Source organism: Podarcis melisellensis (genome assembly GCF_964234715.1).
Source record: "Podarcis melisellensis genome assembly, chromosome: 9".
Taxonomy (NCBI): Eukaryota; Metazoa; Chordata; class Lepidosauria; order Squamata; family Lacertidae; genus Podarcis; species Podarcis melisellensis.
The window spans coordinates 28,571,881-28,590,787 of record NC_138541.1 but is presented as its reverse complement, the minus strand read 5'-3'; the positions used below and the strand labels follow the sequence as shown (position 1 = coordinate 28,590,787).

The window sequence follows — 18,907 nt, the reverse complement described above, 5'->3', positions numbered from 1 at the left end:
GCTTGCCGATCAGAAGGTCAGCAGTTTGAATCCCCGTGACGGGGTGACCTCCCGTCGTTTGATCCCTGCTTCTGCCAACCTAGCAGTTCGAAAGCACGTCAAAGTGCAAGTAGATAAATAGGTACTGCTCCAACGGGAAGGTAAATGGCGTTTCCGTGCGCTGCTTTGGTTCGCCAGAAGTGGCTTAGTCATGGTGGTCACGTGACCCGGAAACTGTATGCCAACTCCCTCGGCCAATAAAGAGAGATGAGCGCCGCAACCCCAGAGTCGTCTGTGACTGGACCTAATGGTCAGGGGTCCCTTTACCTTTAACATGGTCTCAGGGAAGGAGAACCCACCAACTCCTCTCACCCAGGAATATATTTCATTCTTGTTAAGAATTGGAATGGAGTTATGAACTAAGCTGAAGGTTTGCCTTCTGTTTTCTTCATAGACTTTCATTTTTTAAAAAATAATAATAAAAGTTTGTAACAACTGGTGATCAGGAGGGAACCTGAGGGCTGGAGGAAATCTGGCTGCAAGCCACATCTGATCTGTGAGCTGGGCGTTCTCCTCTCTTGGTTTATCCCCCAAAGTGGGTCGTTTCTGTCTTGAATGCTGAATAAATACATTCATTTATAATGAAACTTTTAAAAAGCAATCTTGAGCCCATTAGCAGGCATGCTTATTTGCTCTTTGTATTTGTTAGGCAACAACAGCTGTTATAAAAGTAACCACTAATGGCTCTTAGCTCCTCTTCTTTGCTTCTGTTATAAACTTTGCTGGTGGAGAACGGTTGTATTGGAGGAAATAGGAGGCAGATTCAAGCACACACTTTCCTGTACACATGCAGAGAAATACCATGACCTCATTGTCTCCGTTCCACAGCTGGACATCTGTCATCTGGCAGTACTACTGATAAGAGATGGTGGTCATTCTGTTCTTTGGTGAGGCGAAAACCATCCACTTGGCAGGCCCATTAGGATTTTCTTTTAGTTTTATTAAAAGGACCGTGTTGTAGGAATCCTTATTTCAGCTCTTAACTCTGCCACGTTTCCTGTGTGAGTCAGTGCAAATTCTATTTCTGGGTCTTCATGTACCCTTATTGACGTGGCATTCAGGAAGCAGAACTTTGTAGTCTTGAGCATTATGAATTTCTTTCAAATGCATTTTAAGTAATTAAACGCTTGAGGTGTGGTGTGTGTGTTTTTTTAAAGAAAATTCTGTAGAAAATGAACATTCTCATGAAATTAAGATAGAGGTGTATATTGAACAAAAATAACTTACATTATTTCATCAACCAAATCCATTAATTACAGGGGGCAGGAACTGATGAAAAAGTCCTTACTGAAATTCTTGCATCCAGAACACCAGCTGAAATCCGGAATATAAAACAAGTTTATCAGGAAGGTAAAAGCAGTGCTTTTTCTGTGTTTTGAAACGCCATTGTACTTTCAGGAGCTTTTGTCTGTGCATGAAATAATAGAATAAGGAAAGTGGAAAATATACAGAATGCAACTTCAGTACTTGGAGAGATAAGGCTTGTAAAAGCTTCAAATGCCTTGTTTTGGGTGCACATTCTTGTGCTTTGCACTACATAATTGAATTTCTTCCTTCAACATTTTCTTTAGAATTTAATTCAGTCAACGAACAGGATTCTAACAACATGTGAAAGAGGGAATTCGGTACCACTTAGTGATTTGAAAAGGCTTATTCTGAACCATTGATTGTAGATAAAGTATTTATTTCCTGGTTCAAAGTTCTATTAAGGCTGCTCTTTCCAGCATTGTTTATAAGTTACAGTCAATACAGTCAATTGGATGGGATTGCTTTTTTAAGGGGGAGGAAAATATCACAAAGCATAATAGAGTGAGGCAACCAATTCACACTGTTGTTTTTGTGCTGCAGTTTCTCTTTTCAGATAGGCTCTCTGGTAGCTCTACTATAGAGGAGGAATCTGCTGATGGTTAGCTTTGGGTAGCTGTGTGACTTGTAGTATCAATGAGCATGTCTGATCTCAGGGGTGGGAAACTGTTTGCATGGAGGGAGGGTAGAAGAATATCAGAAGCCCAGTTCGCACCTTACCTTTACATAGATCTCTTGCATGAAGAGGAAGGTGCACCAATGGCCTTGCCTCTGCCACATCCACTTGTTCAGTGTGGTTGTCTGTAAAGGGGCAGTTGTGCATGAATAGCTGAGTGCATGAAAGTGACCCATGCGTCGGGCGACTGTGCCAATGTCTGTTTAAGTTTCTCATTTTTCCAGTCTTTAGTTCACTACATTTCCACATCAGTGCAACTTCTTTAAAAAAGAAGGCCCTGGTGCAATTTAGTGCAGATACACACATTTTTGTGAGGAACGTAATGTCTGTAATATATGTTTTCATTCATAAAAAACATACTTGGGAGAATTGCCATTCTAGTTGTTTTATATACATATATATGACATCAACATAGAGTAGCTCACATTTTGTACAGTGACGGGTGTGTTCCCTTTTTTTTTGCAGAATATGAAGCTGACTTAGAAGATCATGTAACTTCAGACACTTCTGGTTTCTATCAGAGGATGCTGGTAGTTCTTCTTCAGGTAAGCATCTAAAGTAGATGGCGTAAGCAGGAAATTCAAGGCAAGGGTTGCTTTGTTTAAAGTGGAATCTCTGCATATATGTTTTGTGGGGGGTGGGATTCATCTCCCCCAAGCCTGTTTATACGTGGGTCCTTGCTTCTTTAAGGGTATAGTTCAGACATTTCCTCCTAATAGCCTGTGTCCCATAGAACACTGGGTGGAAGGAAAACATGAATCAAAGAGCATGAATGTTGTAAGTTCTGAGGTCCTGTCCCAATTTCCTAGATCATCTTCATCCTTTCCACTTACCTTTTTTTTAAAAAAAAGTGACTTTCCCCCTTCCTTTCCTCCTTTGTACCTGCTCCTTGGAACCCCTATGCCAGTTTTAGTAGTACTGTAGAAAAGGTTACTATTGCAGGATGGGCGTCTCTTGTCCAAATGTGCCATCGTCTCAACAACATTGACAGTAAGGGTACTTTCCAACAGGTTTTCCCTTTCGTCTTGGCCTGTTTGTTTAGTATCCATAGCTCAAATGCAACATGGTGCCCATGCACAGCTTGGCTCTGTCTATCTGCATACTGGAGACAGTGAATCACATAGGACATGTGTAGCCTATGCACAGTGCCTACCAATGAAGGCTGAGGTGGCTGCAAAAAACTCTTTGGGAAGGACCATAGCTCAACGGTAGAGAATCTGTCTTACATGCATAAGGTCCCAGGTTCAATTCCCGCCATCTCCAGGTAGAACGTGGAGAAACTTCCTGTCCAGCTGCTACCAGTCAGTTTAGACAATGCTGAGCTAGATTGAACCATCGGTCTGACTCAGTATACAGCAGCTTCTTGTGTTTCTCTTTGCCATATCAAAACCTTTTTCAACAGTGCAGATTTTTTATACCTAAGTATATTAATCTCTTTCATTATATTCATGAACCCATTCTGCCCCCCCCCCTTTATCCCATTTAGGCCAATAGAGACCCCGATGGCCAAGTGAATGAGGCGCTGGTGGAGAAAGATGCTCAGGTAAGACTCTCTACTTGTCCTTTCCCCCAAGTGTTTTTGAAAAAGCACCCTAAAAATACATGCAAGTAGAAGTTCACTTTGAGAGTGCAGTTCCAGCATGGAAATGTAGATCTGCAGCCCATTCAGTTGTGCGTGCATCTTTTGATGAGTTCCCAAACTCTTCAAACCTAAGCTGGTGATTCTCTCTGGAAAATGTTTGGTTGAGCCTCGACTGGCCTGTTTGAGGGACCATTTTGCTGCATCCCATCTGGCCTTGGGTCATTCAGCAGGAACATGCTGAGCCTGGCACTAATCTACGCTGCTGCACAGCTATCCTGGGTTAGCGATCGGCCATCCTTCATTCTGACGTGCAACAAGGTCATAGGGTTGTATCCAGTGCTGCACCAGTAGGGTCCACAGATGCAATTGGACTTCTGTCTCCTCTTCTCCCCCTGCACACACCTCAAAATCTGCTCCAGCGTGTCTACCAACCCAACTGCACCACTCTTAACATTTAAAAAAGATAAGTGGGAAGGAGATGGGACCCACCAACACCCCAACAAGAACTGAGCATGTTCAATGGCTGTAGAAGGCTGACTATCCCATGATTCGAAATGGAAAAGCAAGAGGGAAGAGAATGGGGTATCCTGAACGAGGGTGTTCCATTTTGCAACGTGCTGCAAGTCCTGCTTGTGTGTCATAGTATATGTGTTAATTCAGATCTTGGGTGACTCATAAGAGGGTGGAGTGAGTGCTAAAACCATTCATGTAAAATTACTTAGATGGGATTCTTTTTGGGAAGCAGATGAATAACATTTTCCATGGTTCTCCGTGTGTGTGTGTGTGTGTGTGTAAGCTCTGAGTTGGTTTACAAACAGGAAAAAGGAGTGGTAGCAACAAAGTAATCGCTTAGGTCACACTGTATTTTAGAGCAGACTGGCTGGGAAGTTAATTATAGTAATCTTAGCTGCTTCATCACAGGACAAGTTCATCAAATGTTATCGCTTTCCATTTTAATTTTTTTTTCTTGCCAAGAGGAGGTTCCTCCCAGGGCAGGTTTTCATGGTTCCTAAAGTATCCTTCATTCTGGTACCTTTCTTTAAAAAATAAAATTAAAATTCAGTAGTATTTCAACCTCCCTTGAGAGTATTTTTTAAAATGCGATGTGGTGTTGATTTTCAAAAATTAAGTACTGCTTGGACTCGGCCAGTGATATCCCACTACTGTATTTCTAGCTGGGAAACCACACTACTGCTACTGCTGCAGTGCGTCTTTGCAAGAAGTACTCCTCTTAAATGAGAGAGTGAGCATACACCTCCACCCTAGTGTTACACTATGTTTTGCCCACTACAAAATGGGACCTGGTGACCTTCCATGGTCTAGGTCTATGGCTAGGACAGACACCCTGGTAGACAAGTGGGAGGCCATAGCTGGTAAAGCACCTGCTTTGCATGCCAAAAGTTCATTTCCTTGCATCTCCAGAAACACACTTGCCTGAAACTGTTGAGAGCTGCTTCCAGTCAGTGTTGACAGTGCTGAGCCAGATGAACCATAAGGCTGCTTCCTATGTTCTATAGCAGGGGTAGGCAACCTAAGGCCCGTGGGCCGGACGCTGCCCAATCGCCTTTTCAATCCAGCCCGCTGACGGTCCAGGAATCAGCGTGTTTTTACATGAGTAGAATGTGTCCTTTTTATTTAAAATACATCTCTGGGTTATTTGTGGGGCATAGGAATTCATTCATCTCCCCCCCAAAAATATAGTCTGGCCTACAACATGGTCTGAGGGATGGTGGACCAGCCCATGGCTGAAAAAGGTTGCTGCCCCCGTTCTATAGAGCATGCAAAAGGATTATGGAAAAGCCATAGTGAATGGGGCATTTAATGAGGTTCTCCAAAATAATATATTGACATTGCCTTTTGGGACTGTTGGTTGTTTGAGTAGCAAGATTGACACAAGTCTGCTTTTAAAGGTAAAGGTAAAGGTACCCCTGCCCTTACGGGCCAGTCTTGACAGACTCTGGGGTTGTGCGCCCATCTCACTTAAGAGGCCAGGGGCCAGCGCTGTCCGGAGACACTTCCGGGTCACGTGGCCAGCGTGACATCGCTGCTCTGGCGAGCCAGAGCCGCACACGGAAACGCCATTTACCTTCCCGCTGGTAAGAAGTCCCTATTTATCTACTTGCACCCGGAGGTGCTTTCGAACTGCTAGGTTGGCAGGCGCTGGGACCAAGCAGCGGGAGCGCACCCCGCCGCAGGGATTCGAACCGCCGACCTTTCGATCGGCAAGTCCTAGGCGCTGAGGCTTTAACCCACAGCGCCACCTGCTTTTGCCATGACACAAATCCAGGATCACTTGAATAATGTGATGGTGAAGCATTAAGCTCGTGCGAGTACTTCAACTTTGCAGTATGCAAAACAGTTACTCCCTTTAGCAGTGTGACACACCTTATTTAAACAGTTAACTGCTTGTGCCACAAGAAACTCTGGATCCTGGGGATTTGTTAGTGGATAGGTCTGCTTTATAGAAGCGGTTGGGCTAGATGATTGCATGCAGCCTTCCTGCTTCATGATATTTATACATTTATAACCCAAGTAGTGAAGTTCCAGCAACTGCCAATGCATCTTGTCTTGGAACGATCCTTAAATTAAGCACCATTTATGGTCTCTTGCTAGATCACATGGGAAGCCACTGACATTTTAATGTATGAATCATTCATATTTCAAGAAAGGGTGTGAAATTGATAATATGTGACTGACCATAATTGACTCCCTTTCACAAATAGCAGTCCTTGGAATGATTGTACAGTGGTACCTTGGCTTAAGTACTGAATTCATTCCGGAGGTCCGTTCTTAACCTGAAACTGTTCTTAACCTGAAGCACCACTTTAGCTAATGGGGCCTCCTGCTTCTGCACCACCAGAGCACGATTTCTGTTCTCATCCTGAAGCAAAGTTCTTAACCCAAGGTACTGTTTCTGGGTTAGTGGAGTCTGTAACCTGAAGCATATGTAACCCGAGGTACCACTGTACTTAAATACAGATTGATTGTATACCTTAAAAACAGCCAAAAGGCATTTATTAAAAGAGGAGGCAATTTCATTATGAAGCACATTGTTGTTGTTGTTTCGATTTAGATCCCATCGTTCCTCCTAAAGGAGCCCAAGGTGACAAATATATAAGTAATGAAACTAAGAGTGAGGAAAGGGTGAAAGGGGACATTGAGGCATCTTGTCCAAGGGATCCCCCAAACCTTGATCTATTACTGTGATAAGGTATCATTCCAGAAGAATGAATGTGGCAAAAGTAGTTCTATAAGGGATAGTTCAAAACTTCTGTTCCTAAGTAGAGTGGAGTTAGGCTCTTTGGTCTTAGGTCCCAAGCCTAAGCTGCCCCTCAGACATTTAAGGGCTTTGTGGCTAAAGCTTTTCCCCCTCTGGTAGTTTTATTCACAATATGGTAAAGTATTCACATTTGCTTTTGGAAGAGAAAACCTTAACTTCATTTCCTTCTTCTGATTTTAACAGGAGCTGTTTAGAGCTGGTGAGCTGAAATGGGGAACCGATGAAGAAAAGTTCATCACCATCCTGGGGACTCGCAGTGTGACTCACTTAAGGAAGGGTGAGGAAAACTAACATTTTGGGCTCTCTTTTTAAAGGACTGTAATCATCATACTTGGCCAACAAAGCGAGATGAGCGCCACAACCCCAGAGTTGTCCACGACTGGACCTAATGGTCATGGGTCCCTTTTCTTAATCATCATACTGGGGGTGCAAGTGGTGGTGGGGAAAGCTTCAACAAAAACCGGGTCTTGGTTTTCTGTGTGGGATGCCCTGGTTCTGATCCAAGGTGAACTTGACCTGGTTTAGAACATTTCTCCTTGACATGCTAGCAGATTGTGGGGATATAGATAATACACTCCTTACTTTCAGTCTTAAGTAGAATGATCCATGTTACTTTCCTGAACACTTGAATTCATTACTATCCTGGCTTCCTTCAACTCTTCTGCCCAAATGTTGATTGTGTTTGGATGGGTGTAGGCTTTGTTATGTTTGTTTGGAAAAGCAGAAAGGAAGCAATATGTAAAATACACATAATTGCTATGTATTCCTTTTGTGTCTTTCAGTCTTTGACAAATATATGACTATCTCTGGCTTCCAAATTGAAGAGACAATCGACCGTGAAACTTCTGGTCCACTAGAGAAGCTTCTGCTGGCCGTTGGTAATGAGCAGTCCTAGTTGCGATGCACTATTTATGAGAACTGCAAGCAAGCTGTTGGGGGGGGGGGGAAAGCAGCACAATGTGCTGATCAAAGAAACAAAATGGCGTCTTGGTAATCTGATTCTGACGTGATGCTTGCTTGCTTTTTATTTTTTATTTAACATGGGGCTCTGAATTCTAGACTCCACAACAGCGCAAGGAGATAGCAGGGCAAATCTGCATATCTACTCAGAAGTGAATCCCATTGTGTTCAGAGGGCTTTACTCCCAGCTAGATGTACACAGAATCGTGGCATAGCTCACTGTTATGCCCTGTTATGGAAATACTGGAAGGTGCCTTTTTGTGTGAAGCACCATGCCATTCAGATAAAGTTATTTTTCACTGTTTTCAAACTGAACTGGATTGTTTTTTCCCCTTTCAGTGAAAAGTGTCCGTAGTGTTCCTGCATATCTTGCTGAATCACTGTTTTATGCAATGAAAGTGAGTACTTATTTTATCTTTCTTTCTTTCTTTCTTTCTTTCTTTCTTTCTTTCTTTCTTTCTTTCTTTCTTTCTTTCTTTTTAAAGGACAAGTTTCCAATTGGAAACGAAATGAGGGTGGAAAAATGTTGACTTTTTCCTGACTTTTATGCTGAGCACTGGATGCTCTATAGAGAGCTCACCCCATTAATATAGTGCAGTGATTCAGGATTCTATTTCATGCAATTGTGATAAAATCTCCTAACTTCAACAGCAAGAAGGAGGACTATTAATCCTCAAGGTATTATATACATTCTTCAAGTATCTCTATTGTATATGTATTCTGTGTGACATTCTCAGATGCAGCTATTCGCTTAGTGGCCAAAGTTAAGCCCTTTAGTTTCACTGACTTCAGTGGGGAAAATGAAGCATGTGCACGATGCTCTCCAGCTGAAATGAATGGTACCTGAAAGCAGATTATGTTCTTAATGGGTTGATTAAAATGGGTTCCCTTTTGATTTTACCAGGGGGCTGGCACTGATGACGATACCCTGATCAGGATCGTAGTTTCAAGGAGTGAAATTGATCTGCTGGACATCAGACAGGCGTTCAGAAGAAATTTTGCAAAATCTTTGTACCATGCAATTCAGGTACGACTTGCTTTGTATTTCATTCTCTTTTTGAATGGGAAATACTGACTGCTGCGGCTCTTTTCTTTTTAAAATGGAATGTGGCCTGTTTGTATTTTGGCTGTACAACTGTTACAATTTTGCAAATAGAAAAAAAAGTCCACTTTCCAATACATGTGAAATCTGCCACCATGAGGCATGTAGGCAGCTAGCTTATGTGGGCTCCCATTCCTGGGCAACCTCCCAGTCCTGTGTCAGGAGGGAAAACTAAAGGCAGGCAAACTAGTTTGTCCACGGAAGTGAAGACAGAGTAGTGTTTCCCTTTTATTTCCAGGCTTCCTCCCTCCCTTTTAAAGGATTCCCCCCTCCTGTTGTTGCCAATGGAAGGGAAGATACACCAGTCCTGATGTTGGTGTATTTATGTCCCCACCCCCCATTTTGGGTGTGGGGAGAGTGTCAGGGGACCGTGAAACCTATGGCTCCTTCAGATTCATAGATTTGCCGCAATGTATCTGCTGCATCCTCCCTTGCTTCTACTGATGTCAGTATGTCAGCATCTGTAATGCAAGGCAAAAATCAGTTAGGAAAGGGTGGTGGAGGTTTCTGCAGAGGCAAGGAAGGGTCATATGGAGTCAAATCTTCCTCCTCACCCATGAACAGGGACATCTGTATGCCCGCTGGCATTCCCTCCTTGCAGCCATATGATTGCACCCTTAATTGGCTTAAATACAAGTATTCTGGTTTAATTGATGTGTCCATAGGGCCTTCCCCTTTGCCTGCATTCACTAAAGGATACCAAAGTTGTTTAAATCCTCCTTGTAATGTTTAGAATTATGACTTTTTGGTCTGCCATTGGAAGGCAAATAGATGTTCCCTCGTTTTGCTTTTGCATTTTTTAAAAATATATGTTGCACCAAATAAATAGCTTTCTGGAGAACTTTTGCTTACCATTCCCGAGTGGATAGTCATACAAATGGATTTCCTGAGGTAGAAAAGCTGTCATTTGTCAAGAATTTCCCCCTGAATCATTACTGACTCATTGCCATTTGATCCCTGTCTTTTGATTTGTAGAAAGATACATCTGGTGATTACAGAAAAGGCCTTTTGCTGCTCTGTGGTGGTGAAGATGACTAACTGACGACGATATGAAAGCCAGAATCTTAACTCCTGCCTTGTGCCTCCTTCCCACTTTGTATGGCTAAGCTTTCCATTGGCATTTACAGCTGCAGCCTTTTTGTGTGTTTCTCATAGATATCCTTGCTATCAGACGCAATGTGCATATCATTAGTATGATGATATAGTAACACTTACTGTTGAAATCCATATCGGATCCCATTCATAGTATTGCCACTCCTTTCTAGGGAACTGCCTGTTTTTCACTGATAGTATTTTATGTTAGTTTTATACAATGTTAACATACAGGCTGCTCTTGAAAAGATTAAGCCGGCCAGTTGGAAGTCACGGGGCTGGGATCAGGCTATGCTGGTTGCACATTGAGATCAATGTGACAAGCTAGTCGTGACTTAAGTCCCATTTAACTCAATGGGGACTAAATGCAACTAACACAGTCTGGATTCAGCCTCTTTTGTGTAAAATAATTTAATGCAAAGTGCCTCTTGTATAAATGTGTTCCCCTTGTTTTGAAAACCATGTTGGAAGTCAGGAATCTGGTGCCTTTTGTTATTATTTTGCAAAAAAAAAAATGCAACTAAAAGACATTCCAATAACTAAAACCAAATTACTTTTTAACCTGAACTATATTTTTGCATTTGTACTAATTTGCAGAAAGCTTCCAGTAATGGCTTTGTAATTGTGACCTATGCATGATCTTCATGTATTGTAATGATTTGGTGCTATTAAAAGGAACAAAAAGCCTACTAAATGATATATGGAGGACCAATAAAATGTACCCACAAACTATGAGCTTTCTGAATACTTGTGGTTTTATTAAGCAATTCTTCCCCAGAATATCTCCTCATTTTTGTAGAATTTGTTCCAGTTCTCTTATTCTATGTGTAGGAGAGAAGAGCTATGTGGATCGCTGAAATTATTATTATTATTTGTTTCATTTCTATACTGCTTTATATTTTTAAGAAAAATCTCAAAGCGGTTTACAGCATATTAAAACATCAATAAAACACCAATAAAACAATGTGAAGGAAGTCAAATATACAGTCAAAGCAACATAATTAACAGAAAACTAAAATATCTTAAAAGATTTCAAAATAAAACATTGCAAAGGAGGTAAACTGCAGAATACATATTTAACACAAAGTTAACCAAAATAATAATAATCAAACTTTTTTTAAAAAAAGGTTCCACCTCCAACCACTAGAAATCTTCATCACCAACCCTTCTGATGCCTTTAATTTCACCAGACAGGTACCTTCCGACTTTTTAGCTTATCTTCACACCTCTCATGGTTCCTTTTAAAAAAAACGAAAGCAGAGATTTTTCAGGATACTTAATTCTCTGCCCTATGCCACATCCTTTTCTTTTGGTCCTTCAGGGGAATTGCAGTTTATGCACAACGGCATACAAAGGTTATTTCCCCTTCTCCAACCCCAGTTACGGCAATTAGCCAAGTTGTGGAATCAGTAACGGCTGGCATTTGGGCTGCTTCCATCATGACAGAAACATGCTTCTGAGAGGCCAAAGTGCTTCTAAAAAGCATAAAAATCTTAAGTTTTTAAAGAACAGCTTGCACATTGAGATGACTCATGGGAAGACTCTCTCATGACCCAGGCCCACAGCCAGAATCTTGTGGGGCCTAAGGAGAAAGGGAGGTCACTGCAGAACAGGCAGAGCATAAAACACACTCTCAGAACAAGAGGCTCTGTACCTTGGCACTCAGTGCAACCGGCAACCCAAAACCTTTTCCAGAGGTGCTGTGTCTGGTGTCACAATCCAGGGGTTACTGAACTCTTATCATCCCTTCTGCCTTCCACTGCTATACTGCATCACTCAGACTCCCCCCCCCCCCCGGTTCTCATTAGCTTGTGTGTGTGTGTGTGTGAGAGAGAGAGACAGACAGACAGACAGACAGACAGAGACCGAGACTGACTGGACCCATTTGGAACAGGGCTTCACACATTACTATTTATTAAATCTGTATATCACCCTATACCCATAGATCTCAGGGCAGTTCACAACATAAAATTACAATAAAACAACAACAAAGATATTAAACTCTGGCCCAGTCATTTGGCAGCTATTGCCTTTCTTCTTTTTCAAATGTAAAGCTAATGCATTCAATGGCCCTTGTCATGCTGAGCACACAAGGTATCAGAAGGATGGAGATGAGTAAAAAAAGGTAAAGGACCCCTGGATGGTTACTTCCAGTCAAAGGTGACTGGGGTTGTGGCCCTCATCTCGCTTTCAGGCCGAGGGAGCCGGCATTTGTCCACAGACAGCTTTCCAGGTCATGTGGCCAGTATGACTAAACTGCTTCTGCCGCAACGGGACTCTGTAATGGAAACCAAAGTGCATGGAAACGCCATTCACCTTCCCGCCACAGCGGTACCTATTTATCTACTTGCATTGGCATGCTTTCGAACTGCTAGGTAGGCAGGAGCTGGGACAGAGCAACGGGAGCTCACTCTGTCGCAGGGATTTGAACCACCAACCTTCCGATTGGCAAGCCCAAGAGCCTCAGTGGTTTAGACTACAGTGCCACCCGTGTCCCCCTGGAGATGAGTAGTCCCTGATAGGCACCAGCCCATTCCACATAATCTGCTGTTATGGATTTGGTGCAGAGTCAGGTCTGTGTGCTCGCCTGACTTTAAGTTGCTATTATTCAGGGCTGCTTTCTTGCCCTTTTCTTAAATCATTCTAGTACTTCAGTGTACTGTATACAGTGCAGTGTAAACAATGAATTTCAGACATGGAGTAAATGTGCTTTTATAGGTACAGTGGTTCCTCGGGCTAAGAACGTAATTTGTTCTGGAGGTCTGTTCTGAACCTCAAACTCTTCTTAACCTGAAGTACCCCTTTAGCTAATGGGGCCTTCTGCTGCCGCTGCGCAATTTCTGTTCTCACCCTGAAGCAAAGTTCTTAACCTAAGGTACTATTTCTGGGTTAGCGGAGTCTGTAACCTGAAGCGTCTATAACCTGAAGAGTCTGTAACCCCGAGGTACCATTGTATTACTGCAATAAGTTAAAAAGAATTTGTTGTAGTTTTTAAAAATAGCCTTGAATATCTTTCGGTTTTACAAAGAGTTGGGGATGTCTTTTACAAATCAGTTTCAATTTTAGAAAAAAGTGCATTCTTCCCCAGTTTGTATATATCAGAATGGCCAATGACCCGATTCTTGTGCTGTTATGTATTAAGGCTATCAACATGCTTCAACTCAATCTTTTTCTTTATAGAAGTTGTTTATTCACCATTTCTTACACACTGGTTTACGGAAACTCTTTAAGAAGGAAGCTAACGGCATTGAATCAGTGGTAGCTGTTACACAATATAGTAGTAGGCAGAAAGAAAGAAAGAAAGAAAGTGTTGGGGAATAGAACCAGAGGGAGTAACCTGCAGAAAATGAAGGAAGCTTTTTGGACATTGTGGCTATTGGCAGGAATCAGTTTCTACTTAATATTTGGTAATGAAAATTGCAAATGCTAATACAGTATTATCTAGTACTCCCATCTCATACATACATACATACATACGTCATTTTATTTGTAAGCTGCCTTTCCATTGTTAAAACCATCCTCAAGGCAGCTTACAACTTGGAAAAAAAACACAGTTACAAATATAACAAAAGTAGTGATAAACAATAAATAAAACACATCAAAAGTACAGAAACAAATCGAACAATTTCCATGCAAGTTCTAAAAATAAAGATACAAAAAAGCAATAACAGCTAAAAAACCCCCAGCAACTCCTGCTAAACAATACCTCAACCAAAAAAAGGCAGTGCAAAATAGGATTCTCTCATATTGAAACAATAATAATTTTGAAACTCCTTTTTACATCCTTACAAACATACCATATTTCCTCTTTCCTTCTTACAAATTGTTCCGACAAACCTCTTATCCATTTGCATCTACTTTTCAAGATTGCTTGGTTGCATATTTTGTGGAAAAGCAGTTCTTCCTCATTGGTGCCTTGCGTCAAAAAAGGATATTTTTGAAGCAAGGCACCAATGAGGAAGAACTGCTTTTCCACAAAATATGCAACCAAGCAATCTTGAAAAGTAGATGCAAATGGATAAGAGGTTTGTGGTGGCAGTAGCTTAAAAAAAGAAGAAGAAAAAAGGCCTTTCTTAACAAACTAGTCTCGGACACAGATCTTCCTTACTTTGCAAATGGTCCAAACAGTACAAGCTGATATCAGATGTGGTTTACTTATGATTCTGGTGCCATCTAGCTTCTGCCAGCTTTATTACTCTTCTGATTAACACGACTATTATTTGCAGAACTCATTATCTGTGGTGTTTTGTTTTTTTTAAAAAAACCCCCAACAGGATTCTGTGCACTAACATGAATAAACAATATGATCCACAGTAATATGCATAATTAGTGAACTCTGTTCTGAATATATGGTATATTTTATTTATTATTACATTTATATCCCACTTTTCCTTCCCAAGGAGCTCAAAGTAGGTTTTGTGGTTCTCCTATTTTAGGTTAGGCTAAGAAGCTGTTTGGCCCAAGATAATTCAGTGAACTGCATGGCAGAGTGGGGATTTCAATCTTGGATTCCCAGTTTCAGCACTTGAACTGTAACACTACTCAGGTACTCTGTGCAACTGTTTGCTCCCAAATTCTACTGACATGTATCAATAAAACTTTGCCTAGCAATTTGTGCACCACAATTCCATTATAGCTGAAATATAGTGTTGTTTTGTTTTAAAGCATTCAGCTATTGCTGAAACCTTTCATTAGTGATGTTGACTAAGAGATGGATATATACAAGTACCTGTAGTGAAAACAGCGCTACAGTTTTGTCATGCTTGGAATAATTTTTCCGTCTGTTCAACTCAAAAGCAGTACATCTCCTAATGGCATGAATCACCTTTCCTGAACTGTACAGAAGGATCACACAGCACACAATGAGCACATCACCTAAAAGGAAGTGGCTTGTATTTATTAAGGTATTTCTTTAGTAAGGGAAGAGGAAAGGAATGGAAGCTAGCTAATTGTGCTAATCTCTGCTAATGAATCCTAGTGTTTGCACAGCTGATTCATAAATTAGTTCCCAGTGTCAATAAGAATTGCTTCTGTTCCTACACCTGGTGCTCAAAAGCCTGCTCACTCAGGCTCTCAACTTGTGATTTATATTTTTTGCAAAAGATGAACTTCAGTAGTTGCAAATCCACTCCTTCCTGAAGACTTCTTCCTCAAATTGGCTCTCCAGTGCATCCATGAAGGAATATCATGAAGGAATAGGAATAGGCAGTGCTTTTTTCTGGGGGTACGCAGGGGTATGCATACCCCTAAACATTTTGTGAATCTAATGGGAGAAGAAACTATTTTTTTTTAAAATTAAGTTTCTTCTCTAGCACAGTGTATCATCAGTTCTGTTGCTACCCCCAATGGCATCCTTATTTCCTGTTACGGTGTTTCCTGAGTCTCAGAAGGAATGACAGTACTCCTAAACATTTTAAAAGAAAAAAAGCACTGGGAATAGGGTACAGAGTCAGGATCAATATCTGCTTTCTGAATGTGCTGAATGTTCCTGTCTAAACCTCAAAAGAGCCAGGAATGGGCATCCCTACACACATGATGAAATTAGAGTGGAAATTGCATTGGTTGAGTCACCTCCAGAGGCTCATCACAATATGGATGAGTTTCTGCATTTGGTCTACAAAAGGGAATCTACAGGCAACTCTTGCTGAGTCAGGGAGAAAGTAGCCCTGTTCACATGTTCTCAGAATTACATGCAGGGATGTGGGGATTACTGCACTAGCTCCACCCCTGTCCTCTGTCATGTCACTGTCGTTGTTTCCATCCCTATTGCTCTCAATATGGAGTCTGCTGTGCTTGCTTAGGTTTCTGGCACAATTCCTCTACAAATGTTGGCCATCCAACACAATGGAAATGGGCCCAGTGATGCAACAAAGGAGGCAGAGCTAGCTAGCATGCGTATTGCTCCTATCCTTCATGTGATTCTAATCTTATGAGGGAAACTGATGCCTGAATCAAGTACAAATAAATAAAGTAAAAAGCATAGACGTATGCTTTTTAGCTGGGAGCAAACTCCAATGAACTTGGTAAAATAGTGGAATTATAGAATCGTAGAGCTGCATGGGAGCATGGAAGTAATCTGGTTAACCCATAGAACAATGCAGGATCTGCAATGTCAGATGCAACACAGACTCACACCGTTGGGGGCCGGATCCTGGCTTGTACCACTGCATCTGTCTCTGCTGTTGTTTTTCCAAGGTGAGCTCCAAGGATAAGACTGGGTGTTTGTCCACTTGCCTGATATGCACACCATTGCATTGCCGCAAAACGCAACATTTTGCTGCTTTGGCTGGCAGATGTTTCGGTACAAACGTTTAGAACTGAATTGCAAGTTCACCCATTCATGAAATCTAAAAGGCTCTCAGAGTTGTAAATGGTGTGCTCTTATGCCCTAAGTGTAGACTATTTTAAAAAGACTGTAATTTTATCCTCTCAAAATCAGCTCTCATTTGAATGTTCAAAATCCCTGGCTGATGAGAGCTATTCTCTACCAAATTTCAACATTCTTCAGCAGTTTCAGTCCCTGGGCTGACTTCTGTCTTGTTTACAAGACTGTTATATACCGAGGTGGTGTTTGTCACGGAAGCCCTTTGTTTTCAAAATAACACAATTCATTTTCACTGACTCTGAAAATGAAGACAAAGCCAGAATGCTTTCAACTGGATAAATGAAAGTCAAGTTAAGGTTGGATAAATTCTGAAAAGTTTCACATATCCAAGAATACTTGCTTTGCAACAAGATTATAACAGCTGACCTAGAAAGCTAGGATGTGTGTGTGTGTCTCTCTGTGTGTAATTTATAAATTTACTTGAATTGTGGGTGTTATATAAAACACACACAACTGTGTATTTGAGCATATTTTTTCCAAAGCCTGGAGGAAAGGGAACAAAGTCTTGCACTGCTTCAAGGAGGCACAGGAAGGTTGAGCGATCTGGCACCCTGCTATAATTAATTACCACCAAGATATTTTTAGGCCCGACAGTGTTCCTCTCTTCTGAGTGGTGAATAACATAGAATCATAGAATCTTAGAGTTGGAAGTGACACCAAGGCTCATCTTATCCAACTCCCAGCCATGAAGGAATCTCAACTAAAACATCCTTGACAAATGGCCATCCAACCTTTGCTTAGAAAGGACAGTCCACCATCTGCCAGAGTCCATTCCACTGTCAAACTGCTCTCTCCTCCTCAATTTTTTTAATTCATTTTATAACACAAATAAACAACATAAACAATACAAATTCTTGTCTTATCCTTATTTTTTCTAAACATTGTTAGGTGAGCTTCCCCAAGTCCCCCATCTGATTTTCATTTTCTCTCATCTTTATCAGTTTACATATATCACAATTTTTAACCAATTTTTTAATCACACTTACTTTTACCATAAAAGTCTTCACATTTTATCCCTTACAAGTAATATTATTTTAAAATACACTATCTTCTACTTCTAACCCTACAGCCTATATCCACTTCCAAAGCTATTCTAAGATTTAAATATTAACATATATTTTCAAATATTCTTTAAATTTCTTCCAATCTTCTTCAACCGTCTCTTCTCTCTGGTCTCGGAGTCTCCCAGTCAGTTCATCAAGTTCCATATAGTTCATCATCTTCATCTGCCATTCTTCGATAGTTGGTAAATCTTGTTTCTTCCAATTCTTCACTAATAAATAATATTCTCGCAGCTGTTGTGGCATACAGAAAAAAAAGTAACATCCTTTTTGGGGATTTCACACCCCCCCTACTATACCAAGTAAAACGGCTTCTGTTTTCTTAATAAATGTGTTTTTCAACACCTTTTTCAGTTCATTATAAATCATTTCCCAGAAGTCTTTTACCTTGGGACACATCCACCACATGTGGTAAAAGGTTCCTTCTTTTTCCTTACATTTCCAGCATTTATACTGTCAAACTGCTCTTACTGTCAGAATGTTCTTTTCCTTTTTAAATTTTTTTATTGTATTTTCTTCTTCTTATTTATTATTTTAAACAAAATAATAAAATAATAATAATAATAATAATAATAATAATAATAATAATGTTCACCCCACCCCCGAGACCATTTCATTATCCAGATTCCCAAAATTTCAACACCTCTTGCAATGGTTTGACCCCTCTGCTTTTTAACAGTACAAATTCTACAAACACCTTCCATATCTCCTCAGGATCATTTCTCCTGCATATTCCCCTTCTTACCTTAATGACACATGTTAATTTATCATTCATAGCTATATCCCACACCTCTTTATACCATTCTTCCATTTTATATTCATCTTGCCCCTTCCACTTCCTAGCTATAGTAACTTGTGCAGCTGTCAATAAATTTGTGAGCAAGTCCTTCATAGCTTGTGAACCTTCCAGTCCATCATATATTGATAACAATGCTACCTCCGGACTTTCAGTCAACTTTAACCCTTTGATTTCTCCCATATCCCTGCTCCAGCCTTGTGGCATTTGCCAGCATCCAAATGTGAACTCCCCCTGCTTCCACCCACCAACATCTGCCAGCTTCCATCAGGTCCATCGCCAGACACCAGCCATTTGCTCACCATGGATATCAGCCACGTTCAAACTGCAAGTCTACTCAGCAAGCAAAGCTGCCTTCTCATCATTCCACAACAGCAGGATGACCACCTCCTTCTGTCTTCTAATTCTCCTCTGTGTGGAAAGAGACCACGCAACGATGAACAGCTGTTGTCCTCTTTGGGAAGGATAAAGACTTTTGCCTTGGCTTTCTCCATGGCCCACCTTTATAGATCCACTTGTCTGCCATGTGCCATTTGTGACATCACAGGCAGTCCACAGTCAATGGCAGCAGCTGGGGAGGTGCAGCAAAACCTGCTTAGCTCCTGCAATAGTGAAGGCAGCTTTCTTTG

The 18,907-nt window shown here is 41.1% G+C and overlaps 1 protein-coding gene and 3 long non-coding RNA genes across 5 annotated transcripts in view; 1 reads left to right on the top strand and 3 right to left on the bottom strand.

Annotated features, from left to right (window-relative positions):
• ANXA5 (annexin A5) overlaps positions 1-10,771 on the top strand; it is a 26,421-nt gene extending 15,650 nt beyond the window's left edge. Inside the window, exons 6-13 of the mRNA XM_081925289.1 lie at positions 1,299-1,389; positions 2,486-2,565; positions 3,507-3,563; positions 7,066-7,159; positions 7,665-7,760; positions 8,182-8,240; positions 8,747-8,869; positions 9,920-10,771. Of these exons, the coding sequence (XP_081781415.1) occupies positions 1,299-1,389; positions 2,486-2,565; positions 3,507-3,563; positions 7,066-7,159; positions 7,665-7,760; positions 8,182-8,240; positions 8,747-8,869; positions 9,920-9,982 (663 nt within the window). The 3' untranslated portion in view covers positions 9,983-10,771. The remainder of the gene's footprint in view (positions 1-1,298; positions 1,390-2,485; positions 2,566-3,506; positions 3,564-7,065; positions 7,160-7,664; positions 7,761-8,181; positions 8,241-8,746; positions 8,870-9,919) is intronic.
• LOC309377820 lies at positions 4,724-7,059 on the bottom strand. Of its 2 annotated transcripts, XR_014171688.1 has the most exons (3): positions 6,580-7,059; positions 5,864-6,354; positions 4,724-5,500 (listed from the first exon to the last, which is right to left on the bottom strand). It is a non-coding gene; the product is annotated as an uncharacterized lncRNA (long non-coding RNA). The 2 variants fall into 2 exon arrangements; XR_014171687.1 differs by having other exon boundaries at positions 5,864-7,059.
• On the bottom strand, positions 9,160-18,907 carry LOC309377846. Its single transcript, XR_014171723.1, has 2 exons — positions 18,581-18,907; positions 9,160-9,405 (listed from the first exon to the last, which is right to left on the bottom strand). It is a non-coding gene; the product is annotated as an uncharacterized lncRNA (long non-coding RNA).
• On the bottom strand, positions 10,419-13,958 carry LOC309377888. The gene is made up of 2 exons (XR_014171766.1): positions 13,874-13,958; positions 10,419-10,849 (listed from the first exon to the last, which is right to left on the bottom strand). It is a non-coding gene; the product is annotated as an uncharacterized lncRNA (long non-coding RNA).